General features: G+C 44.0%; 2 protein-coding genes across 7 annotated transcripts in view; one reads left to right on the top strand and one right to left on the bottom strand.

Annotated features, from left to right (window-relative positions):
• The window catches only part of TPD52L1 (TPD52 like 1), a 61,592-nt gene extending 54,144 nt beyond the window's left edge, over positions 1–7,448 (top strand). For all 6 annotated transcript variants that reach the window (XM_030037443.2, XM_030037435.2, XM_030037463.2 and 3 more), the window contains 2 exons: positions 1,955–2,015; positions 5,637–7,448. In XM_030037443.2, the coding sequence (XP_029893303.1) occupies positions 1,955–2,015; positions 5,637–5,768 (193 nt within the window). In that variant the 3' untranslated portion in view covers positions 5,769–7,448. The remainder of the gene's footprint in view (positions 1–1,954; positions 2,016–5,636) is intronic.
• Positions 7,449–9,274: 1,826 nt separating this feature from the next.
• On the bottom strand, positions 9,275–19,583 carry HDDC2 (HD domain containing 2). The gene is made up of 6 exons (XM_030037424.2): positions 19,271–19,583; positions 18,718–18,839; positions 17,663–17,765; positions 14,432–14,500; positions 10,638–10,776; positions 9,275–9,411 (listed from the first exon to the last, which is right to left on the bottom strand). Exons 1-6 carry the CDS (start codon positions 19,400–19,402, stop codon positions 9,317–9,319), a joined length of 660 nt encoding a protein of 219 aa, XP_029893284.1. The 5' UTR covers positions 19,403–19,583; the 3' UTR covers positions 9,275–9,316.
• Between the last annotated feature and the right edge of the window lie 422 nt (positions 19,584–20,005).

Here is a 20,005-nt window from a genome sequence, read left to right as displayed (position 1 = left end):
CATAAAACTCAGTTTCTCTCTCCTTTTGACCCTTCTTGCCCTATGAAAAGTTTGTCACCTATTTAACAGAAACCAAAAGTAAACCTGCATTATTTTTCCAACTGGCTTCTGTTTGCCCTTTCCTTAAATTAGGGTCAGTTTAACTTAGTCTGATGAGGGATGTGATGTAAATGTATTTGCAGAAATAGAGGCCATCATCATGCCCCTGGTAAGTTCCAAGGATGTGCAAAGACGATGAACTGCAAAACTAAAGTTTTAGCAGCCATTGGCTTCATCGCTTTGCAAAATGACGCGCAGGCTCGTGCATGTGTTTGCTTTTCCCCGTGGATGACACAGAGGCATGGGCACCTGCTGGCGTAAAGTGGTTCTGCCTCACTGTTCCACTGTTAGGGTACCTTCCATTACGGTTAAAGGTCACTGTTATGTTTTATTTCATGTAGGAACAAACGGATGTAGTGGTTTTAGTCTATCCTGTGGGCCACGTTGTTAGTAGTTATCACTGCGCTTTCAGTGCTAGTAGTTCCTATAATCTCTTTCTGGATATACCACAATAGACAGGTGGAGAAAAGCTGAAGAGCTAAACAATATTAAGTAACTGCTTCATTATACTGCACTGGGCTTAGAGAGATCCTGTCCCCGCTTTGTTTCTTATGGTAAAGAAAGTACAAGAGGAACCCTGCTGGACAGCAGTTTCTGAGCTGCAGAGTCTTCACTAATAGTGAAGCACAAAGTATGCTATAATTGAGCTCTCAGTTGTCAAGCAAGGAGCAGAGAACCAGAAGAAGGTCCCCACTGTAGATTTGCCCAAGTCCTTTGTGCTGGCTGAACTGCTGAAGGAGGAGACAAGCTTTTGTACTCACTCCAGCTTGCCTGTTTCTAGCATGTAGAATCCCTCTCTACATGGGAGAGGGGTTATCAGCAGTGGGGAGGCTGCTGCGAAAAGGGGAGAAGCGACATCCATCTAAGCAGCTGAGGGGCAACTTGAGTACAGATCTCTATGGGGAACCGTACTCTCATGTTAAAACAGCTCATGCATTATATTCATAATACTATGTGGCAGATACTAGTTGTAGTCAGTATGTTCTGTTTGCAGGAAAAAATGTAAAAAACTGAATCCATTTAAAATGAGACAGAAGCTGTGTTTCAAGTTTTGAAGGAAGAAAAAGAAAGAATGAACGAACAAGGTTGCCAGGCAAGCCAGCAAACCAAATATGTAATTTGCTTTAAGAAGGAAAATCACAGCTGTTTCCTTTTTAAAAAATTCTATTAAGATATGTTCGTTTTCCCAAAAAACAGTGTCGTGTTCTGTTCTACGGGGAGTGAAAGGCAGAGAAAAGCTTAGCTTTGTCAGAGGGGCACCCGTGGAACATAAGTCGTCCTAAAGTCTTTGTCTTTGAAAGCAGCAGGATACACCTGCGGTCACAAAATCCTGGAGTGGGGGGTCAGGATTCCTCAAAGGCATTTGGGACCCACTTCCTATGTAATTCTAATCTCCTCCATCCTAGCCTCAGGACATTAAACTGTCATCTTTTTAATTATGTAGATTCTGAACTTGCTCATCAGCTGAAAAAAATGTTAATTTCTTTACAGCGACACCACAAATGGATAACACCGTAGAAATGCAGCACTACAGCCAGCGTTCTCTGGTTGTTCTTCTGAGAACATGATAAATGAATCCGAGGGTAGGCAGGCCAGTCACTGGTTTCAATTACTAGGCAGGTTCTGCTTTTGCAAATTTGTAGCTAAAAAATACTCATCCAATTACTGTAATTGGATTTGACTGACAGAGCACAAGTGACTGTTCATACCCTATCAGTCCACAGCCCTGTGCTGCCAGCCAGCCTTCGTTCTGTCCTAATGTTGTTGCCTGGCAAGAACTGATCAAATTGTGGAGTTACCCCATTACGTTTGCAACTGACTGTTCTTCTTTCCTTCAACTTTCTTTTTCTCCTAGGAATTCTCCAACATTCAAATCGTTTGAGGAGAAGGTTGAGACCACTGTCACAAGCCTTAAGGTAGAGATTAGAGGCCGAGTTACACGGGTGTGCTTGTTAAAGTGTAACAGATAGTTGTCCCTATCATTTGTACAGGAGATGGGTTGAATTCGCTGTTCCATCAAGAATTTCATGGAACTGCAAGAGCACTAATGGAAAATGAAGGCAGTATGCAGAGAAATAGTCTTTCTCTGCTTCGTTCCTAAGAAATTACTTCTGTTGTCTGCCAGAGTAAACAAATGGTCTCAGAAATGCCAAAAATACAGCCATACGAAAAGGGAAAGCAGAGACATCTCTTAAGGTGTGGCCATGGTTGATGATGCTGTGCAAGGCAGAGCCGTGTGGAGATGCAAGGTCAGATTTTGAAAGCGGTGTGGCCTCATGAGCTTTGTGCTGTGCCCTGCCAGACACAGCCACGTGCCTGCGGAGTGAACTTCCATCCCTGAGCTTAGAGAGGTACACGCCAAGTGCCCCTTACTCAGCTGTCGTGTAACTCGGGTGCAATTCACGCTACCTGTGTGGCTCTTAGCACTGAGCTCATCTTTCTTTAATGCAGGTGTGTTTCATTTCAGTGTTTTGTCTGGATTTAAAATTTCAGAACTGTATAGACCTGTTTGCTGTGAGACAGGAAGATCTGATGGCAAAGTTACCGGTTATCACTAACAGCACTTGTTAAGGCTCTTATTCAGCAGGACAGAGCATGGCAAATTTGCAGTGAGCTAATCTTTGCTGCATGCTAAGGCACATTCAAGGGGGGGAACAAGAGGGTTTGTCTCCTAATGGTTCTTATTCATCAGATAAAGTCAAGCTTGCTCATGAAAAGGCATTTTACTTTGCTGTGATAGAAAGAGTCCAACATATTCCAAGTACAGTCTGTCAGTGGACAAGGGCCAAATTGTTCATCCCTCATTTTAGAGGGAACTGAAAATACTAGATTAACGTCAAAGGGCTTTACAACTTGTCAAGGATTAAAAAGGCAAGAAAATGGCCTTCCACTTGGGACAGAAGGACATTCCTTCTTACAGAAAATGCAAATTACAGCTAGAACTGAAGCAGCAGGTGCACAGGGAAGCTCTGCCTTTTCCATGCCACTGTGAAATCACACAGCACATAAAATTTTCCAGTCAAGTGTCTGAGGAAAGTAAGCAGTAGAGAGCTTGATGTATTTTTATGTTTCTAAATAAGTCTGTCCATCAAAGAATGCAGAGTTGCTCTATCATTTTCAGATTTTGAGCGTTCACATTTATTTAGTGGTAGGCTGTTCTGGCAACTTTAAGTCACAATATTGTAGGGTTAACATCATCGCCATTGTACTGTGTCAGAGAAGGAAGCATCATCTCCATTTCACAGGTGGGAGGCAGCATCCCAGGGAAGACTAGAAGCATCCCAAGGAGGCAGAACAGAACACAGACCTCCAGAGCCTCAGCTCGGTGCCTGTATGCACTTCCGTATGCATTCATTTCACCTTAGCTGCAAATGCTTTTTATACTCGACCTCACTGTAGGAGAAATCATTCGTGCAGTGGGGTGCATCAGCTTGGAAGGTCTGAATTCCTGTCTGTTGCAGTCAAGTGTATCGCTTGCTTATTTCTTTATGTTCCTTCTACCCATTTAGGTGAGGGATGCAGCTCACTGGAACACGTGAGGCCTGAAATGGATTTTTTTTTTTTATTTTTTTTTTCATTTTTCACTACTCACAAGTTAGAAGAAACTACACTGGAGAAGTGCAGCACCTTTTGTACCCATTCAGTCATTCAGTTGCTAAACCTACTCTCAGGGCTTTTAGTAGTAGTTCTAGCTCCCAAGTTTGCTTCTAGACTACACTCCACAAATCCATTCCTCCTACGCTTACAGCCAGCCTGTGAAAGGGACAGCTTAAAGCCTTTTGCTTTGCTTTGAGGACTAAAGGACAAATGTGAGCAATGTCCTTTCTGCATCAGGGGTGGGGTGTCTGTTTCCCGTCACCTCAGTGTGCCATTCAGAGAGAGGAAAAGTCAATTCAAACTGCACAGCTCTGAAGACCACTTCTTCTCACTGTGATCTGCTTGAGGAGCCTGATCTTGTTTTCCTGATTAAGCAAAGGCGTTCTTCTAGAGGAGACTATTTGTCACGCCAACTCTTAGCCTATCATGTGTTCAGGGTGCTCTTACATCATCCTTTAAGGAATCTTTAGTTAAGCAGGACAAAACAAAAAGTCTTCAGTCTAAAGTTGTCTTCCACATCCCGTGAAACCTTCATTGTCCATCTTCAGTGGCACACCCACTGACATTTTCTGAAATATTTTTTGCCTATATTCTCTTTCTTTCATTTCTCTACTAGGCAGTGGCTGCCTTTTCACTGCAAGTTCGGGCCTACCAACATTTAACAATATATGTATTTTGTATTGCGGTTGGCAAAAGTGAGTGATGGACCGATAACTTTCTGAAAGTCAGCACAGCCCACTAGACTGGGTACAGATACCTCTCGAGATGGGAACTTCTAATAACTGTGACTCAAACTGTCAGAGCAACTATCAAGCCTACTGCTACCTTATTTTATTGAACTCTCAAGCTAGGCAAGCTCCTGTGCTAGCTGATGAAACAAAGGATTACATAGGATTAACCCTTTGGAAACTTAGGACATAAAATTCATTTAATTAAAATAATCTTCCTAAGCATTCAGTGGCTGACAGGCTGGAAAAAATGCCGGTGTGTCTTTAAGTCCTGCTGCTGTTCTAGGATGGAGTAAAACATTTTGCCCTATTTTCAGGCTTGAATCAACTTTGAGTGGACATATCGGCAAGTCAAGCCATAAAAGAACGTTGTCTTACCAAGACAACCCAGTCAAAACAGCTTTGTCTCTTCATCACTTAGTCTTGACCATTTCCAAATCTTTAGATAAAGCTCTGTCTTTGTTATGAAAACTATTTCAGAGATCTAGTCACGTTGGGTTTTATTTTTAATACTTATATTTACAAATACAGCAAACTGAAGCATTTTCAAAGTAGATGACCTGTGAGCACGTTGTCATAGGTTTCATTAATGCAATTTGGTATCTCCCCCTGCCCGGGCAAGTGCTGTGGGCAGTCTTATATATCAGTATCTAGACAGCTACAAGTACCTAAAGGGAGAGAAGCTGCTGGTTTTGTTCTTTGGTTACTATATTCCTTCTAGTGTCTGAAATCCCAGTACAGTTTATGTATTTTGAGAGCAGCTGTGTTATCATTGCTGGCCAATGGGCCACGTCACTCAGCAAATGAACCAGTTCATTTTAATACCCATCTCTTACTCAGCCTGTGTAGAACCAGAGAAAACAGTGAAACCAGTGGGAGCTACTCTACGTGTAAAGAACTGCACCAAGTTTACTGGTAGGATTTAGGATCCTGCCTGGGATCTGCTTAGGACTGGTTCCTTTAAGCATATGAAAAATGCCACTGGCAGATGTTATGATTGCAGCCTGGAAGTTTAGATACAGGGGGAAGAAAGGGGCTGCTTTATTTGACTGTTTTTATAGCTTTTGTTCTAAGAAAAACCCAACCCCACGTGTTCTCTGCCTGCTTCGAACAGTTCCCAGCCCTCCATGGCCACGGCGTGGAATGCAAATGGGACTTGCTACGCAGTGTGAGCAGAGGAACTTGCTGTTCTCTTTGTTTGCCTTCTTTCAGACCAAGGTTGGTGGGACAAGCCACACCGGCGGCAGTTTTGAAGAAGTTCTCAGCTCTACAGCCCATGCCAGCGCTCAGAGCTCTCTTGCTGGCACCCGCCTCCCTGAGAGTGAAGAAGAGCTGCAGTGTTAGACCGCAGGCCTTCCCGAGCCTCACACACCTCTCCTCAGAGACTTGCCCAGCCAGGGATCTTTAGACCTGCCTCGCCACCCAACTTGTGCAACAAGGTTTTGTCAGCTTTGGAAAATTGCCTCCCTGGCCTTGTGCTGCAGAAACGTGTCCCCTGTGTGTGTTTTGGATGGGCCATTTTATCATCAGGTACTTTGTACATCATAGAAACCACTTATATGACTTACAATACTCTAAATTCTATGTTAAGTGACCAAAACAGTTTTCATTTTCACGTACCTTCCCTCTAACAATCTCCAAGTCTCTGTTTCTTATTTCTTTTAGTTTACTGTTTTCTATCTGTTGGGTTTCCAACTCCCCTCTCAGTGCCACGGCAGACAGATGGACCTAGAGCTGTGCAAAGATTGCTACTGCCAGCAATAGTCCATATACCAGCTGTCTACCAGCTATACCACGTGCCCTTTGCTCAGGAGTGTCTGTACACGATCTATTTCCTAGCGGAATTAAAATCACTTATTGTCACAAAAAGGTTTTTCTCCTTCGCTGGTACAGTCTGGCATTGCCCTCCACCCATTAGTCAGCAGAGTTAAGGAGGACAGGAAGAGACACCCAGTTATTGATATAGAAACTGAACTGATCACAGCTGCTGATTTAAGATGATCATTGTAGCTGGAAAAGCTTCAGTTTAAAAATATGTTCCATTGCTTGCTCTCTGTGGTTTGGTAAGACTTGATGGTAGAAGTTAATTACAAAAGGAAGTGGAGCGGAGGGAAGCTCTAATATTTTTGCCTCCGTATCTTCCCCTCCAAAAAAGAGAAGGTATATTTAATGAGCTTCAGGCACGGTACAGCCTTAAGTGCAAGAATACAAACCCAACAATTGGCTCCAAACGTGCCACAGGTCAGAGAGCCCATGCCTTCAGTCTGCATTTCAGAGCTGTTCGCATAAACCCTGTTATCTTAAAATACACAGGATGAGTAGGTGCTTCACTTCTGTCAAATTTTGTCGTGCTTCACTCCAGGACATAATTCCCCCAACCACATTATATCTGCTTAATCACCAGGAGCCAGTCATCTCTCAGCTTTGATTCAGCATGTTCTTTTGCATCCTTTTAACATTTTTTCAAAGAAAAGAGCAGCACACTTGTGACACTATCTTGCTGTCTAGTGAGCACGTGTCAGTCTGCATGTTGCATTACTCAGTTCACCAGACTGAGGTAAGCACAACTTTTATCAGGTCAAGTATAAACAAGATGGAAAACAGTCTGGCTACCTTCAAAATGGATGCATTTTTTGAGCATAAGCCAAAGCTTTGAATCAGCGTTAGTGAGTTTGACATTACAGACTGCTTAAAATCTTGTCAGAAAACTTGGCTTTAAGTGATTTTTTTTCCTGTGTGGCTTTTGTTATAGTTTTTACAAAGTTGGAAGTACTTTCGTAATGTTCTACTGGACATAAGTTAACTTTGGACATTTATATCAAATGCCTCTTTAGTGTGATTTTTAGCATGGAAGCAAATCTAATTAGCTTTTTTTTAGTACAGTTTTCCTGTGACGGTTTGCTAGCTTGTTTTATGTGGATTTGTGCATAAATGTGAATTTATTTAAATGAAGATATTAATGGTCAACTTAGTTTGTGTAAATGAAGTTATTGATATTCTTATTAAATTTCTCTCTTACTCTTTTGTACTTTGTGATGAGTATTACTGTGCATCTCTAAGCCTTGGCATGTCACAGCACAGGATCAAAGTAAATGGCAAGAACATAATCTGCCATTCCTACAGTTTTTAAAACCTGTTTGGTTCCTTCTGGACCTGAAATTCCCCATGGAAATCTGTGGCCCAAGTTTTGAAAATTTTGAGATTCAAAGGAGAAACATAATTGAACCAAGTTCAGTAGAAGCAAAATGTGTGGCAGAAAACATCTAGGTCCAACACTATTGACCTGCAGTTGCAGTGAGTGGAAAGGAATGCAGTTTTACACAAAGCACCTGCTGGTGTTCTTTAAACAAAACCAAACCCCACACAACGCACACTCAAACCACGTCTCTGTTTCCCAGGCTAGTATTTATTTACCTTTCTCGCACCATTGCACTGCTGACGGGGGTCCCCCAGCCCCCCGCGGAACGGCGCATCGCCAGCCAGTACAGCCTCCTGCTGCGTTGGAGGAACCGACTGTTCCTGCTGGGGTAGCGCTTGCGCTGTGCGTGTTTCTGTCAGACAGCTCTTTAAGGCCGCTCTTCTTGTTTGTCAGGAACGTTCTCAGTTCCGTCTTCCACTGCAGCTGTAGAGTAGCTCTTTCATGCTTGGCACTTGATGCAAACTAGTGGAGACTGTGGTTTGTATGCATCTCGGTGGAATAAAAATGCTGAAGCAAGCCGAGCGGTCCCCACTCCATCACCCTTGCAGTATGACAATCAGCTGCCAATAACAGCTAATTAGAGTTTCCTATTGCTCAGTCAAGCGCAGCTTGTTCTTCCAGGGTCGCCACAGGGCACAACTGCTGCCTTGCGGCGTTCCCTGAGCAGAGCAGGCATCCCACCTCTCAGCTGGACCAACGTGCTCTGTGGATTTTGCGCGCTCAGCCAAGCCGCTAAGGCAAGAGCTCGCAGCAGCTGCGCGCAGAGCTCTGTGCCTCTGCCAAAGGCACCGGCCGCAGAACGCAGTGCGAGCTTCGGCGGGCCCCTGAGGTTTGCGTGAAGGAGACGTTTCCTGAGTCACAGCGCGCTCCGCTAAACTACCTACCTCTAAAGGGGATGACAATTGAATTTAGTTTTACGCTGCCTCACTTGCCCTGAGGCTGAAGACAGAGGAGCTAGCTCCAGGTCTCTACCATGCAGTTTTTCCAGGTGCAAACTTTCATTATGCAGCAACTGTGACATCGCCCTAATCTCCAGCTGCAGACAACACAACAGTTAGTAGTGCAGACACTGGCCTCGCTATGGCATTTACCAGCACTACAGCTTTACTTGACGACAACCATACTGTACTTTTACATTAGCGTTATTACTTCTGCTAAAACCTGTCATTTACAGCAGAATCTGTAGCAGCCTGAACAAGGGACAGCCAGCTTCGCGTGGCCGTACAGGCTTTTGCATTAGACTGCACAAGCTCCAAAGGACCCTCCCAACCTCGGCTATTCTGTGATCACCAATTACCTGTGCAAGAGTCTGTAAAATTGCCAGTGAGGTGGGAGTCTGTAAAATTGGGGTGTGGGGGAGTCAGGAATACCAGCTTTACAGTGATGTCAGCACCATTCCCCGATACAACACGTGAACAGTAGAGAATGTATTTGTAACTGAGACTGCATCAATCAGAGGCTGATTAAAAAGAGGAAAACACAAACAAGCTAATTCTAAATATTTGGTCCTTGACACAACCTCTGATCTGGGAGGTAACTATCCTACCTGCTGCTAGCCAAGTAGTCCTGGGATTCTCAGCAGTGAATGCACAGAAAAAAATCTGCTGGCAGAATTAGTGATGTTATGGCAGGAAAAATAATGCACAGAATATAAACCAAAGTATTTATTATAGCTACAGCATTTAGGAACACCTCAGGAGTGTGCATGAGATGCAGCAGCTAATTTTTTATTCCTTTCTGTGTTAATCAAAGACACAAGCTGGAGTATTTCTGGGTGAACAAACTTTCCTGCAAAGCAAAAGAAAAGGAAAGTTAATTAAAAATGCTCTTATTTTCTTATGTGTGAAAGGTTGGCAGTGAAACCTTCTTAGCAGTGATGTCACTTTAGGCTCAGAATAAATGTCAAGTTATTAAGAAGGAGAGTACTCCCAGTTTAATCCAACTGCAGAATAACTACAAGACTAGTTACAGCCATTCTTCCCCAAAAACTTACAAAAAATATTTTGTGCTATTTTAAGGCACTTTAGAGCAGAAAAAGGGATGTACTCTGACCAAGATAATCCCATACTATGTAACCTGCTACAGGAAACCACCCCAATTACAGGTGCACTTGGTGTATAGGCTGTAGGCTCTACTGATACACCAGCTCAGTTTAAGTCACTGAACTCTGGTAGGAGGGCAAAGATGTCAAATAGAAAATGAAGTATTCCAGTTTTGTTGACGTTGTCCTTTCCTCCCCACCCCCCTTTCTCCCCTAATCAAATTATTGCATTTTTCAGAGAACTTATTTCCCTGAGATGTCACCAAGGTATAAATGAGAATTGTCAGGGACTGTGTCTGGTGATTGCTGGTCTTCTCCCCGAGTTTGTCTGTCCCTAGTTTTTTCCCAGGACAGGATGACTTGGAATCACAGTCCCTTTCTGGTGTTCAACTCCCTTGCTAAAAGTAATAAAGGCTATTATTTTACCTATTTTTCCTTTTAACTATCAGTTTATTTTGGAAAGGATGGAAAGCAGTGGATAGAATAAAAAGTAACACAATTGCACCTAAAACATTTCACTGAGTTGGTTCTCACATGTACCTTGGGCAGGTCACACAAGACCACAGCTCATGTAGGAATAACAAATTCTACTTTAATGGTTCATTAAACCCTAACAAAGTAGAAACAAGCTGTTGTCAGAGCATCAGTGAAGACTGAAGTCTCCTTTATACCCGCTCTGATGTTACAGGGAGATCCTTAAACACATGCAAGTGTAACGAAAGCTGGGCCTCTCAAGATAAAAAGTGATGTAAAAGGAATTTGGCATAAATGAAATTCAGGTTCAATACCTACAGATAAATGTAAGGTATTTTCACACTGCAGTAAGTTTCCCCCAAAATATTTAGGGTACTTCAGCAATGAGTAAAATAACTAGTTCTCACTTGCTCTGGATGTCTATCAGAAAAAAGGCAATTTGTGCATTTCATTTCATTTATGGGAAAAAAAAAAAAAAAAAAAAGCCCAAATGTCATACCAGCAGTTGAATCGTAAAAATCCTGCAGTCTGCCAGGTGTGTTTTCCAACTCTTCGTACTCAAATGCTTGCAGTATCATCTCGCACTGATCCAACTGTTTTACAAACTTGGCTTCCGCAGTACACTGGTTTTCATATTCCTGAACAGATTTGCATTTATAAGAAAAAAATTTTGTTGTTCTGAAACACAGTATTAGAAGCTCATTCTGTATCTAGAATTTTCTCCATTAGTACAAGCCACTCCATAAATATTCATGACAGTTACGTCTTTCACTCTCTTTTTCAGACTGATATTCAGCAAAACACTTGAAATAAGTGCGTGCCAAATTTCTATTAAATGTAATGGGACCTAAGAACACAATTCTTTTGCATACTCTAAACATATGAAGTGTTTTGGCTGAATCAGGGATGATACGGAGACAACCCTACATGATATACAAGTTAAATAATAGGTTCCATTTAACAACATTTTTTATATAAAGATCTTTTCAGGCCTGACTAAGGCTATGAATTATCACGGTGTGTGCCTATGCACTACCGTTACCTATTTTTTAAGACCTATTTTGTACTTTTCTCCATCACTTGCTGGTTTTATAAGGAGTTGTTCTTTACATTTCTCCTGTCACTCCTTCTTAATCTCTTTGGTCTAAGCTGTCTGAGCTGCTTATGTCTTTATGTCTCCCCCAGGAGATAGGGAGGGGAGTCGTTATGGGGTTTCCTCCCCTCCAGACTTTAAGTCCTTTAATCTCTCTTCTATCTTTTCCCTCTCTCCAGTCATCACTAGTATGTACTTGTGAGTTGTTCACATTTCTAGTCAACTTGAACAATTTTGCTGTCATTTGCTTCCAGTGATGGCTGCCGACGGCTTTGACATTTCATTTTCTCTTTTCCAAATCTACTGCCCTGTATTTGATGTCTCACCAGCTGGTCTTCTTCTGACTTCCAAAACCAACCACAGAAAAAGGCTTCTTTCTGTGCAGGTTACCATCACCTTGATACCCTCGGCAGGTCTGACCCCATCCATCATCATCACCACTAATAATTAGACCAGAGGCTTAAGTACACACCAGGCCCATCTGTGCTTTCAGATCCACACAACCCGCAACACACAGCAGTTCTGCAGATGAGAGCAGCTCAAGTGCAGGAGTTTTTCCTGCTGAACAAAGAACATGGCATCTCTTTCTGCATCTTAAGACGACAACTGTGGGTGTGCGTGTCATTCACAGTGGCAAGATCCTGCGTTGTAACTCCAGCACAGTGATGCTCAGATAAGTGTCACGGTCATTTCATTGTCTGACACAATATTAGGAGCCCGTTTGTTCTTATGCTTAATGCTTTACCTTTGAAAGTCAGAAATCCAGATTTTGATAGCCATGACTGATTCATATACTACTCCATTTGAACAATGCTTTGAATTTTCAATTACATTTTGATCATTATTTTAGTAATCAACATTTTTACCTTCCTTTCCTCATTTCAATTTGTGCTTTGCCTCATCTTTAAATTGTTTAAATACTACTTCTTACTTTCTTAAATCTATTTATTTCTACTCTTTTTTTTTTTTTTTGGCCACCGAAGAGAACAAACTCTTGGCAGCATTACAAAGAATTTCGGGACAAGGAGAACTATGGCTGTTTGCTTGTAAAGGTTTGTCCCACCTCCAGCAAATAATTGGGATTATCAATCTGTTACCAATCTCTTTGTGCCATACAACCCACCAGATCTTATTCATACCTCAGCTCACATTAACCTCAAGAAACATCAGCTATTGTATGTGCAACTGTGCACAGTGCTGAAATAATCACTTACTGTTTCCTCCCCGCAAGTGTTTAAGAGTGTGAAATAACAGTATACTTTGGAAAAACTGGTCTCTCAAACACCACAGTCTGTCTTTTAAAAACGACTCCTATACTTTTGCTCTTGAAAATAAAAAAGCAGGACAGAGCTGAAGTGTGCCGACTCATTTACTGTAATGTTTTTTCAAACGTATTCTGGATTAAGTTATAAAGTGAAAATACATTGGAGTCATCTTTCTGCTACCTTTCTCCCCTACACTACGCTTGCAGAGTGTCCACCAATACAGTCCGAAGCAACAGTCCTCATGAGGCTGAGAGTGAAAGAGGGGCAGAAACAAGGGCAAAGCAGTGCGGGAAGGACTCGCTAAGAGTGTCAACAGATTTTGTCCCAGCCACTGTTCACCTCTGGGCCATAACTTCCTTCACTCACAAAAAGAAACTGGAGGGAAATGCCTCTGGCTAGCTGAGAGCAGAATATCACAACAAGTGATCAGAGGCTTCTTATTTTCTGCCTCCCCCTCCCCCCCTTTTTTTTTTTCTTTTTAAGAAGCACCTAGTTGTTCCACTTACTTAAAATAAGGCTAAAGGGACTACATGTGAATATTAGATTTTTAGGTTACACTTGCTGCTATGTGGGTTACACTCATACTGCTGCATTGGAGACTCAATGCCAATAAATTATCCTGAAGGTAGAAACAAAGAACAAATGATCAAAAGTGTGCATATGTTAAATTATGGTTAATGAGAATGATAAAAAGCTAACGTGCAGAAGAACTAACTGCATACTGAACCAGCTCCTATACAATCAGAGGAAAAGACTGAGGCAAAGAAAAAAAAAAATTAAACAAAAAGTCCTACAGGGCTTATTTATCTATCAAAAACTCATTTTCCTCAATTGTAACAGTTTCCCAAGGGAGAAGGAACCAGTGCTCACTAAACAAATGCACACACATTATTTCCCAGATCTGGTTATGCTGGTTTACCCCCTTTACTTTGAATTATAGCACTGAAAACCCATTGCTAGTTTTACCACACAACTACAGCACGAAGAAAACCCCAAACAAACAGGGTGCTGTAACAAAAGGCAGAAATTGGCTGCAAATACTGGAATTTAAAGACAGTCCAAGTGGAAAAGTGAGAATATCACCACAAAATACAGTTTGAGGCCACAGAGTCCCAGAAACATATAATGCTTTGTTTGCAACAACATGTGAACAAGAGATTGCGGATGCACTTGTCCTCATGTGACTGTATGCCAGCAGAAGATAAAGCACTGTAATTATAAACTTGGATTGTTTGGAAATTAATCATCCCTAGTTTGCAAGTATAAAAGATCTTATCAATTAACAGCAAGAGTTCACATCAAAAAGTTACATCACCTTCAAATACGGAAGGTACTTTCCAATACAAACATTTAAGGTACCCAAAAGCAGCCAGCAATCTGTTGTTTGTAGAAAAGCACTGTTCTGTGTCAGTACACCACTTTTCAGTTTAAACCAGAAGTTACTACTAAGTATTTTAGCCTAATGAGCTGTACAATAAAGAAATGGAAGCCACATAAATTATTACTTGCATAAAAAGCAGAAAATACTCCACAGCATCATCAGTTCCCGTTATTTTTTCCTGTATTAAATGATCATGAACTGCAAATGGCCAGAACAAAAGAGATAATGTAGTAAAAAAACAGATTTATATCCCAGAAGGCTGGATGTAGAGGACAAACCCTTCCGTAAGTTGTACAAACCAAGCCCTGGACAGGTTCATCTGGAACTGTGAGAGGCCAAAGGCAGAAGCTGGTTATTTTACCAAAGTTCGGGGTTTCTATTTGAAAAGGATTCCAAAGCAACCTTGACTCATACCGTTAAGCTTTATCTCCCAAGCAAATGAATCTACCCTGCTTGAGGTCAAAATAAGAGATGACACAGTTTTACAGGTAAACATGAAGAGGACAATGAGTCACCCTGAATTTTAGCAAAGTATTAAAAGAATGCAAGCTTACTTCCCAGAGTTCATAGATTTCTTTTCTGAGGTCCTCTGACAGAAGCTGGGTCAGTTGTCGCATAGCTGCCTGAAAAAAAGAAGCCATTTCCATTTATCCATTTTTTGAGCAAGCACATTTTTATCATTATTCTTTTTGAATAATTAACTACTAGTTACCACATTTGTAGAAACACACACTACACGGTATATTATTGTATTGGGTTTGTGTGGCAAGGTTTTGGTAGCGGGGGGGGGGTGGTTACAGGGGTGGCTTCCGTGAGAAGATGCCAGAAGGTTCCCCCATGTCCGACAGAGCCAATACCAGCCGGCTCCAAGTCGGACCTGCCACTGGCCAAGGCCGAGCCCATCAGCGACAGTGGTAGTGCCTCTGGGAGAACAGATTTAAGAAGGGGAAATGGTTGCTGCGCAACAGAAACTGCAGCCAGAGAGAGGAGTGAGAACATGTAAGAGAAACAGCCCTGCAGACCCCCAGGTCAGTGCAGAAGGAGGGGAGGAGATGCTCCAGGCGCCGGAGCAGAGATTCCCCTGCAGCCCGTGGGGAAGACCATGGTGAGGCAGGCTGTCCCCCTGCAGCCCAGGGAGGTCCACGGGGGAGCAGATCTCCACCTGCAGCCCAGGGAGCAGCCCACGCCGGAGCAGGGGGATGCCCGAAGGAGGCTGTGACCCCGTGGGAAGCCCACGCCGGAGCAGGCTCCTGGCAGGACCTGCGGATCTGTGGAAAGAGGAGCCCACGCTGGAGCAAGTTTTCTGGCAGGACTTGTGACCCCGTGGGGGACCCACGCTGGAGCAGTCTGTGCCTGAAGGACTGCAGCCCAGGGAAGGGACCCACACTGGAGCAGTTTGTGAAGAACTGCAGCCTGTGGGAAGGACCCACGTTGGTGAAGTTCATGGAGGACTGTCTCCCGTGGGAGGGACCCAACGCCAGAGCAGGGGAAGAGTGAGGAGTCCTCCCCCTGAGGAGGAAGGAGCGACAGAGACAACATGTAAGGAACTGATGGCAACCCCCATTCCCTGTCCCCTGCACTGCTGGAGGGGAGGAGGTGGAGAAATCGGGAGTGGAGTTGAGCCAGGAAGGAGGGAGGGGTGGGGGGAACGTGTTTTGAGATGTGGTTTTATTTCTTATTATCCTACTCTGATTTGATTGGTAATAAATTAAACAGTCCAGTCTGTTTTGCCTGTGATGGTAATTGGTGAGTGATCTCTCCCTGTCCTTATCTCAACCCATGAGCCTTTTGTTCTATTTTCTCTCCCCTGTCCAGCTGAGGAGGGGAGCGACAGAGCGGCTTTGGTGGGCACCTGTTGTCCAGCCAGGGTCAACCCGCCACAATTATTCTAAAGTGCGTGTGTACATAAATCTGCCAGAGAAACAGGACCACTCAGTGAAGACTCTCTTCTGGGAGCTGCTTAAGTAAATTGTTAGAGGACTAGTCTAGAACAAGAAAAACAACCTGAAAGTGCATCCAATACCTTCAAGAGTCAAAAAAGAAGCCCAGAGCAAAACAGGCAAGTCAAATGACAGAGAACTACCATCAATTAGCAGCTCTGCCTTCCAGATTTAACTAGTGGAGGCAACATTTGAACTTAATAGGTTACAGGTGCAGTTCATAAAAGCAGCTTCAAAATACTAACTCCTAGTGTTGACAAGCAACTGCCCTGTCCCAAACACTCAACAAGCACATTTCTAGCAGGGCTGAGAACAGCTACTGACTGTCAGACAGGCAACACAACATAAGCCTTTAAAAATCTCCAATTTTGAAAAACAGAGAAGACAAATCCATTTAACACCCTGCAGCAATAAACCACAGTGCTCCCACACTGAGATACCTTTTGTTCAACAACAAAAATCTTGGTACAAGGTTTAACGCAGTATCAAACTGATGGTGTAACCAGCAAGCAGAAATTGTTCTGCATGCTCTTCGTGCTCTCCCAGCTGATCAGTCTCATTTCTGTGCTATTTCTACTGTTTTCCTAGTAATACTAAGAACTGCTTCCAAAACAATCAACATCACAGGCAAGACAAACATTTTGTGCCATGATTATTTCTCCACTTCAAATACAGGGTATCGTTTCTCAATATGGCTGAACTGGATCAGCTGCTCCCCACCACTGAAGCATCAAGGTCTCATTCCTTCCCACTTCCTTCCAGCTCTGGAGCTCATCAGATTTCAAGGTTAGCAGGCCAAAATGACTCACCTGACAAAAAAAAAACCAAAAAAACACCAAAACCCGAACAACCCCGAAGAAAAACCCAAGGGGTTTTTTGGGGGTTTTTTTGGTTTGTTTTTTGTTTGTTTGTTTTTGTTTTTTTTTTTTTTTTTTTTAAATCAAGTTCATTTTCTGTTGCCTTAGCCTTGGTGAGACCAGCTGATTAAACTTACTGCACAAGCAGCAAACTTCAGAACCAGCTCAACGTCAGCTGTAAAGCAAAGGGGAAAAAAGGAGAACTCTGCAGCAGAAGCAGCATATTGATAATTCATCATAAATAGCCCTTTGATCTTTACTTTCCACTTTTTTAGCAAAGAGCTTACTCCTAGAGTTAGTCATAGCTCCCCCTAACCCCAAGTTTTAAAATGATAAGCAAAAAAGTGCATGGGGGAGAAATAATCACTGCAACGTTTTTCACACTCTTTGAAGAGCTAATTGTAGCCTCTAAAGTTTCTGAGGCATCACGCTGCCCTCTAGCTGTGGTTGGAGGAGTGGTTTACATTTTCTGCAAATGCAGCAAGCCAGAAATGACAAACCAACACTTTGGATATGTACAAGGCCAAAAATAAAATAACTCTAGGCACGCTGCACTCAAAGACTCATGACCTGTGCACCTGTGTCTGGAGTCCTGTGCAGATGGTTTAAATAAAGTCTCTGTCAGAACCACAGCATCTGGCACCACACAAATAATCAGCCACAAACTGTCATCCACCCTTCTCAGTGCACCTGCTCCCCACCTCTTGGTAAGGCTGGTCAACACGACTACTTCAGGCTACCAAAAATCCAGCTAGTTCACGAATAAATGGCCAATGTGAAGATTACTTCAAAGATTCTCCTTCCTAACTTTGTACTTGATGACATGACATGTACAAAAATCATGAGTTGAAAACTTTGGTTGTTTGTGGCATACTTGTCCAATGTCAGTGACAGTATTAGGTTGCTTAGAGGACCTCTTTGCTACTACCAGAACATTAAAAACAAGCAGAACGCTTCACAGACGTGGCTTCACGCCTTATGTCCATACCTCTTCTCTCCTGTGTTTCTCCTCTTTTGAGATATTATCTGCAGGAGCAATATCTCCAACAATGCATTCAGCCATATCGTGAACCAAAGCTAATCGCATGCATCTGACAAGAAGCAAGGACAGAATAATTAGTTTTTCAGCATTTTAAGTTATATCTTGTTATTCATAAAGCTAAGAGACGGCATAATTTGTCCCCTTCATGTATTTTACAGGCTTTTTTGGTTTTTTAATGTTACATAACATTTTTCACTTCTTTGCTAAGTAGTTTCCACCTAGATATTTTAATCACCAATTTCTAGCTATTGCTGCTTGTATATGTAGATTCAAGCATAAATACAGTTTGTACAAGAGCATAGCATTCAAAAATAACGTGCTTCGCTTTTTTTATACTTGGCTTTCAGAGATTTTGTGATAACTAACTACATTATACACTTCACATTAATGCTGCAACAGGTAGAAGGTAATCTGATTGGAGCCATACCAAATTCAGTATATAATCTACCAATCACTGCTCTGTAGCTATGTCAATCTGCAGCACGGTACTGAAAAAAGCCTTCACTATCTTCATCAGCTCCTGAAGGGACAAAGCAAGCATGAGCCCATACTAGACTTGACAACTCATTCAACACTAATGATGCTCTCTCTTCCACACTATATGATTCCTGAGGCTCCTCACTGCTGCCAAGCACTAAGTAAGTCTGTCAAAATCCACATGGCGTATGGCTTTGCCTTTGCTGCCTGTTGCTTCAAACTGCGTTTTAACTGAGTGTCTTCAGCTTGCTTACTTATGGCTTGAGAGAAGGCCAGCTCAGAGCCCCTGCATGAACGACTTGCCTCAGCACCTGGAATTTAGCAATAAAGGCCTTTAGCCCCTGTCAGCTCTCTGGGTAAACAGCACCCTGTCCAAGGGACGCAGGGGAAAGAAGGGAAAGGATTTCAAACTCCTCCGGTGTGTTTTAAAAGCTCTTCCTTAGGATGACGGCTACTTTAAGCATTTTGGTTGCAGCTCTCCCACGACATTAACACATGGCCAGGATAACCAGAGGCAGGCTCACCTGTCCTTGTTAAGGCTTTTGTCTTCGGTCACCAAAGCCATCATCGCCATCCTGTACATATGATCGGATACGCTCTCCGGCTTCGCCACGTTCCTGTACACCCATCCCGTCCGCGGTACTCTCTGCGCGGGGAGAGCGTCACAGCAACGTAACCGCTAAAGCCCGAGGGTTTTCTGAAGGACCTCGCTCCGCAGACGCCGGTGGACATTTTGCCCCACCGTGACCTCCAGGCTCCGGTCAGCTTCGATACCTCCGGGAAACACCCGCGCCAACCCCCGGGGCTGCCCCGAGGCTGTGAGGGGATGCCTTTACGTTGCCCTTCACAGACGAGGAGAACGCACCCGGGCTACCAGCAGCCGGCGGGCGCCCTCCTCAGCCTCACGCTACCCGCGCCGAAGCTCCGGGCCACCCCTGCCCAGCCCTGCCTTCCCCCGGCCGGCCTCCACCTCTCCCCGCCGCAGCCCCAGCGCCGGGGCCGCCAGGCCGCCAGTCACACCCCGGAGGCTCTCCGCGGCCGCCCCGCTGAGGCGAGCCCGCCACCCGCCGCGTTCACCTTCAGCTGCCCCAACAGCCGCAGGAAAGGCAGCAGGCCGCCGCCGCTCGCCCCCGCCGCCATCCACCGCCTCCTCTTCCTCCTCTTCCTCTTCCTCCCGCCGGGGGAAGAGGAAGAGGAGCGGCCGGGCATGGCGCTGCCCGCCCCGGAGCACCGCGGCTGCCGCTGAGGGGCCGGCGGGCGAAGGGCGGGAAACGGGGTCTGCCTCTGTGAGGGGGCGGCTGCCGGCGTCGGTATTCCCAACGCTCTGGCTCCTCAGGGCTGCCGGCTGTACGGCCCGACCGTATTCCCAGCGCTCTGGCTCCTCAGGGTTTAATTAACCACAAATAGGGCGTTAATTATAGCGGCGCAGGGCGGGATTGCGACGAGGATAAACGGCCAGAGGAGCCGGGCTGCTCCCCGACATGGCCGCCGTGGCGAGGGGAAGGAGAAGGGAAGGGGAAGAGAAAAGAAAAGAAGAGAAGCGAAGGAGAAAGGGAAGGAGAAGGGAAGAGAAGAGAAAAGAAAAGAAGAGAAGGGAAGGAGAAGGGAAGGGAAGATGGGTGCTGTGTGTCCTCTCCTGGGGTGCAGAAGGGAGGAGGATGAAGGTGTGAGGGAGGGGAAGGCAGGAATAGGTCATACTTCAGTCACAACTGATCACAGCGGTGACCTTTAGCATACTTTAAAAAAAACCAAAAACCAACACAACAGTAAATAGCGCAAGCTGATGTCATTATTCAGAGAAGCGAGGGTGGT

This window comes from Aquila chrysaetos, chromosome 2, assembly GCF_900496995.4.
Source record: "Aquila chrysaetos chrysaetos chromosome 2, bAquChr1.4, whole genome shotgun sequence".
Taxonomy (NCBI): Eukaryota; Metazoa; Chordata; class Aves; order Accipitriformes; family Accipitridae; genus Aquila; species Aquila chrysaetos.
Note: the sequence above shows the minus strand (reverse complement) of the source record. Positions and strands in the feature narration are given on the sequence as shown.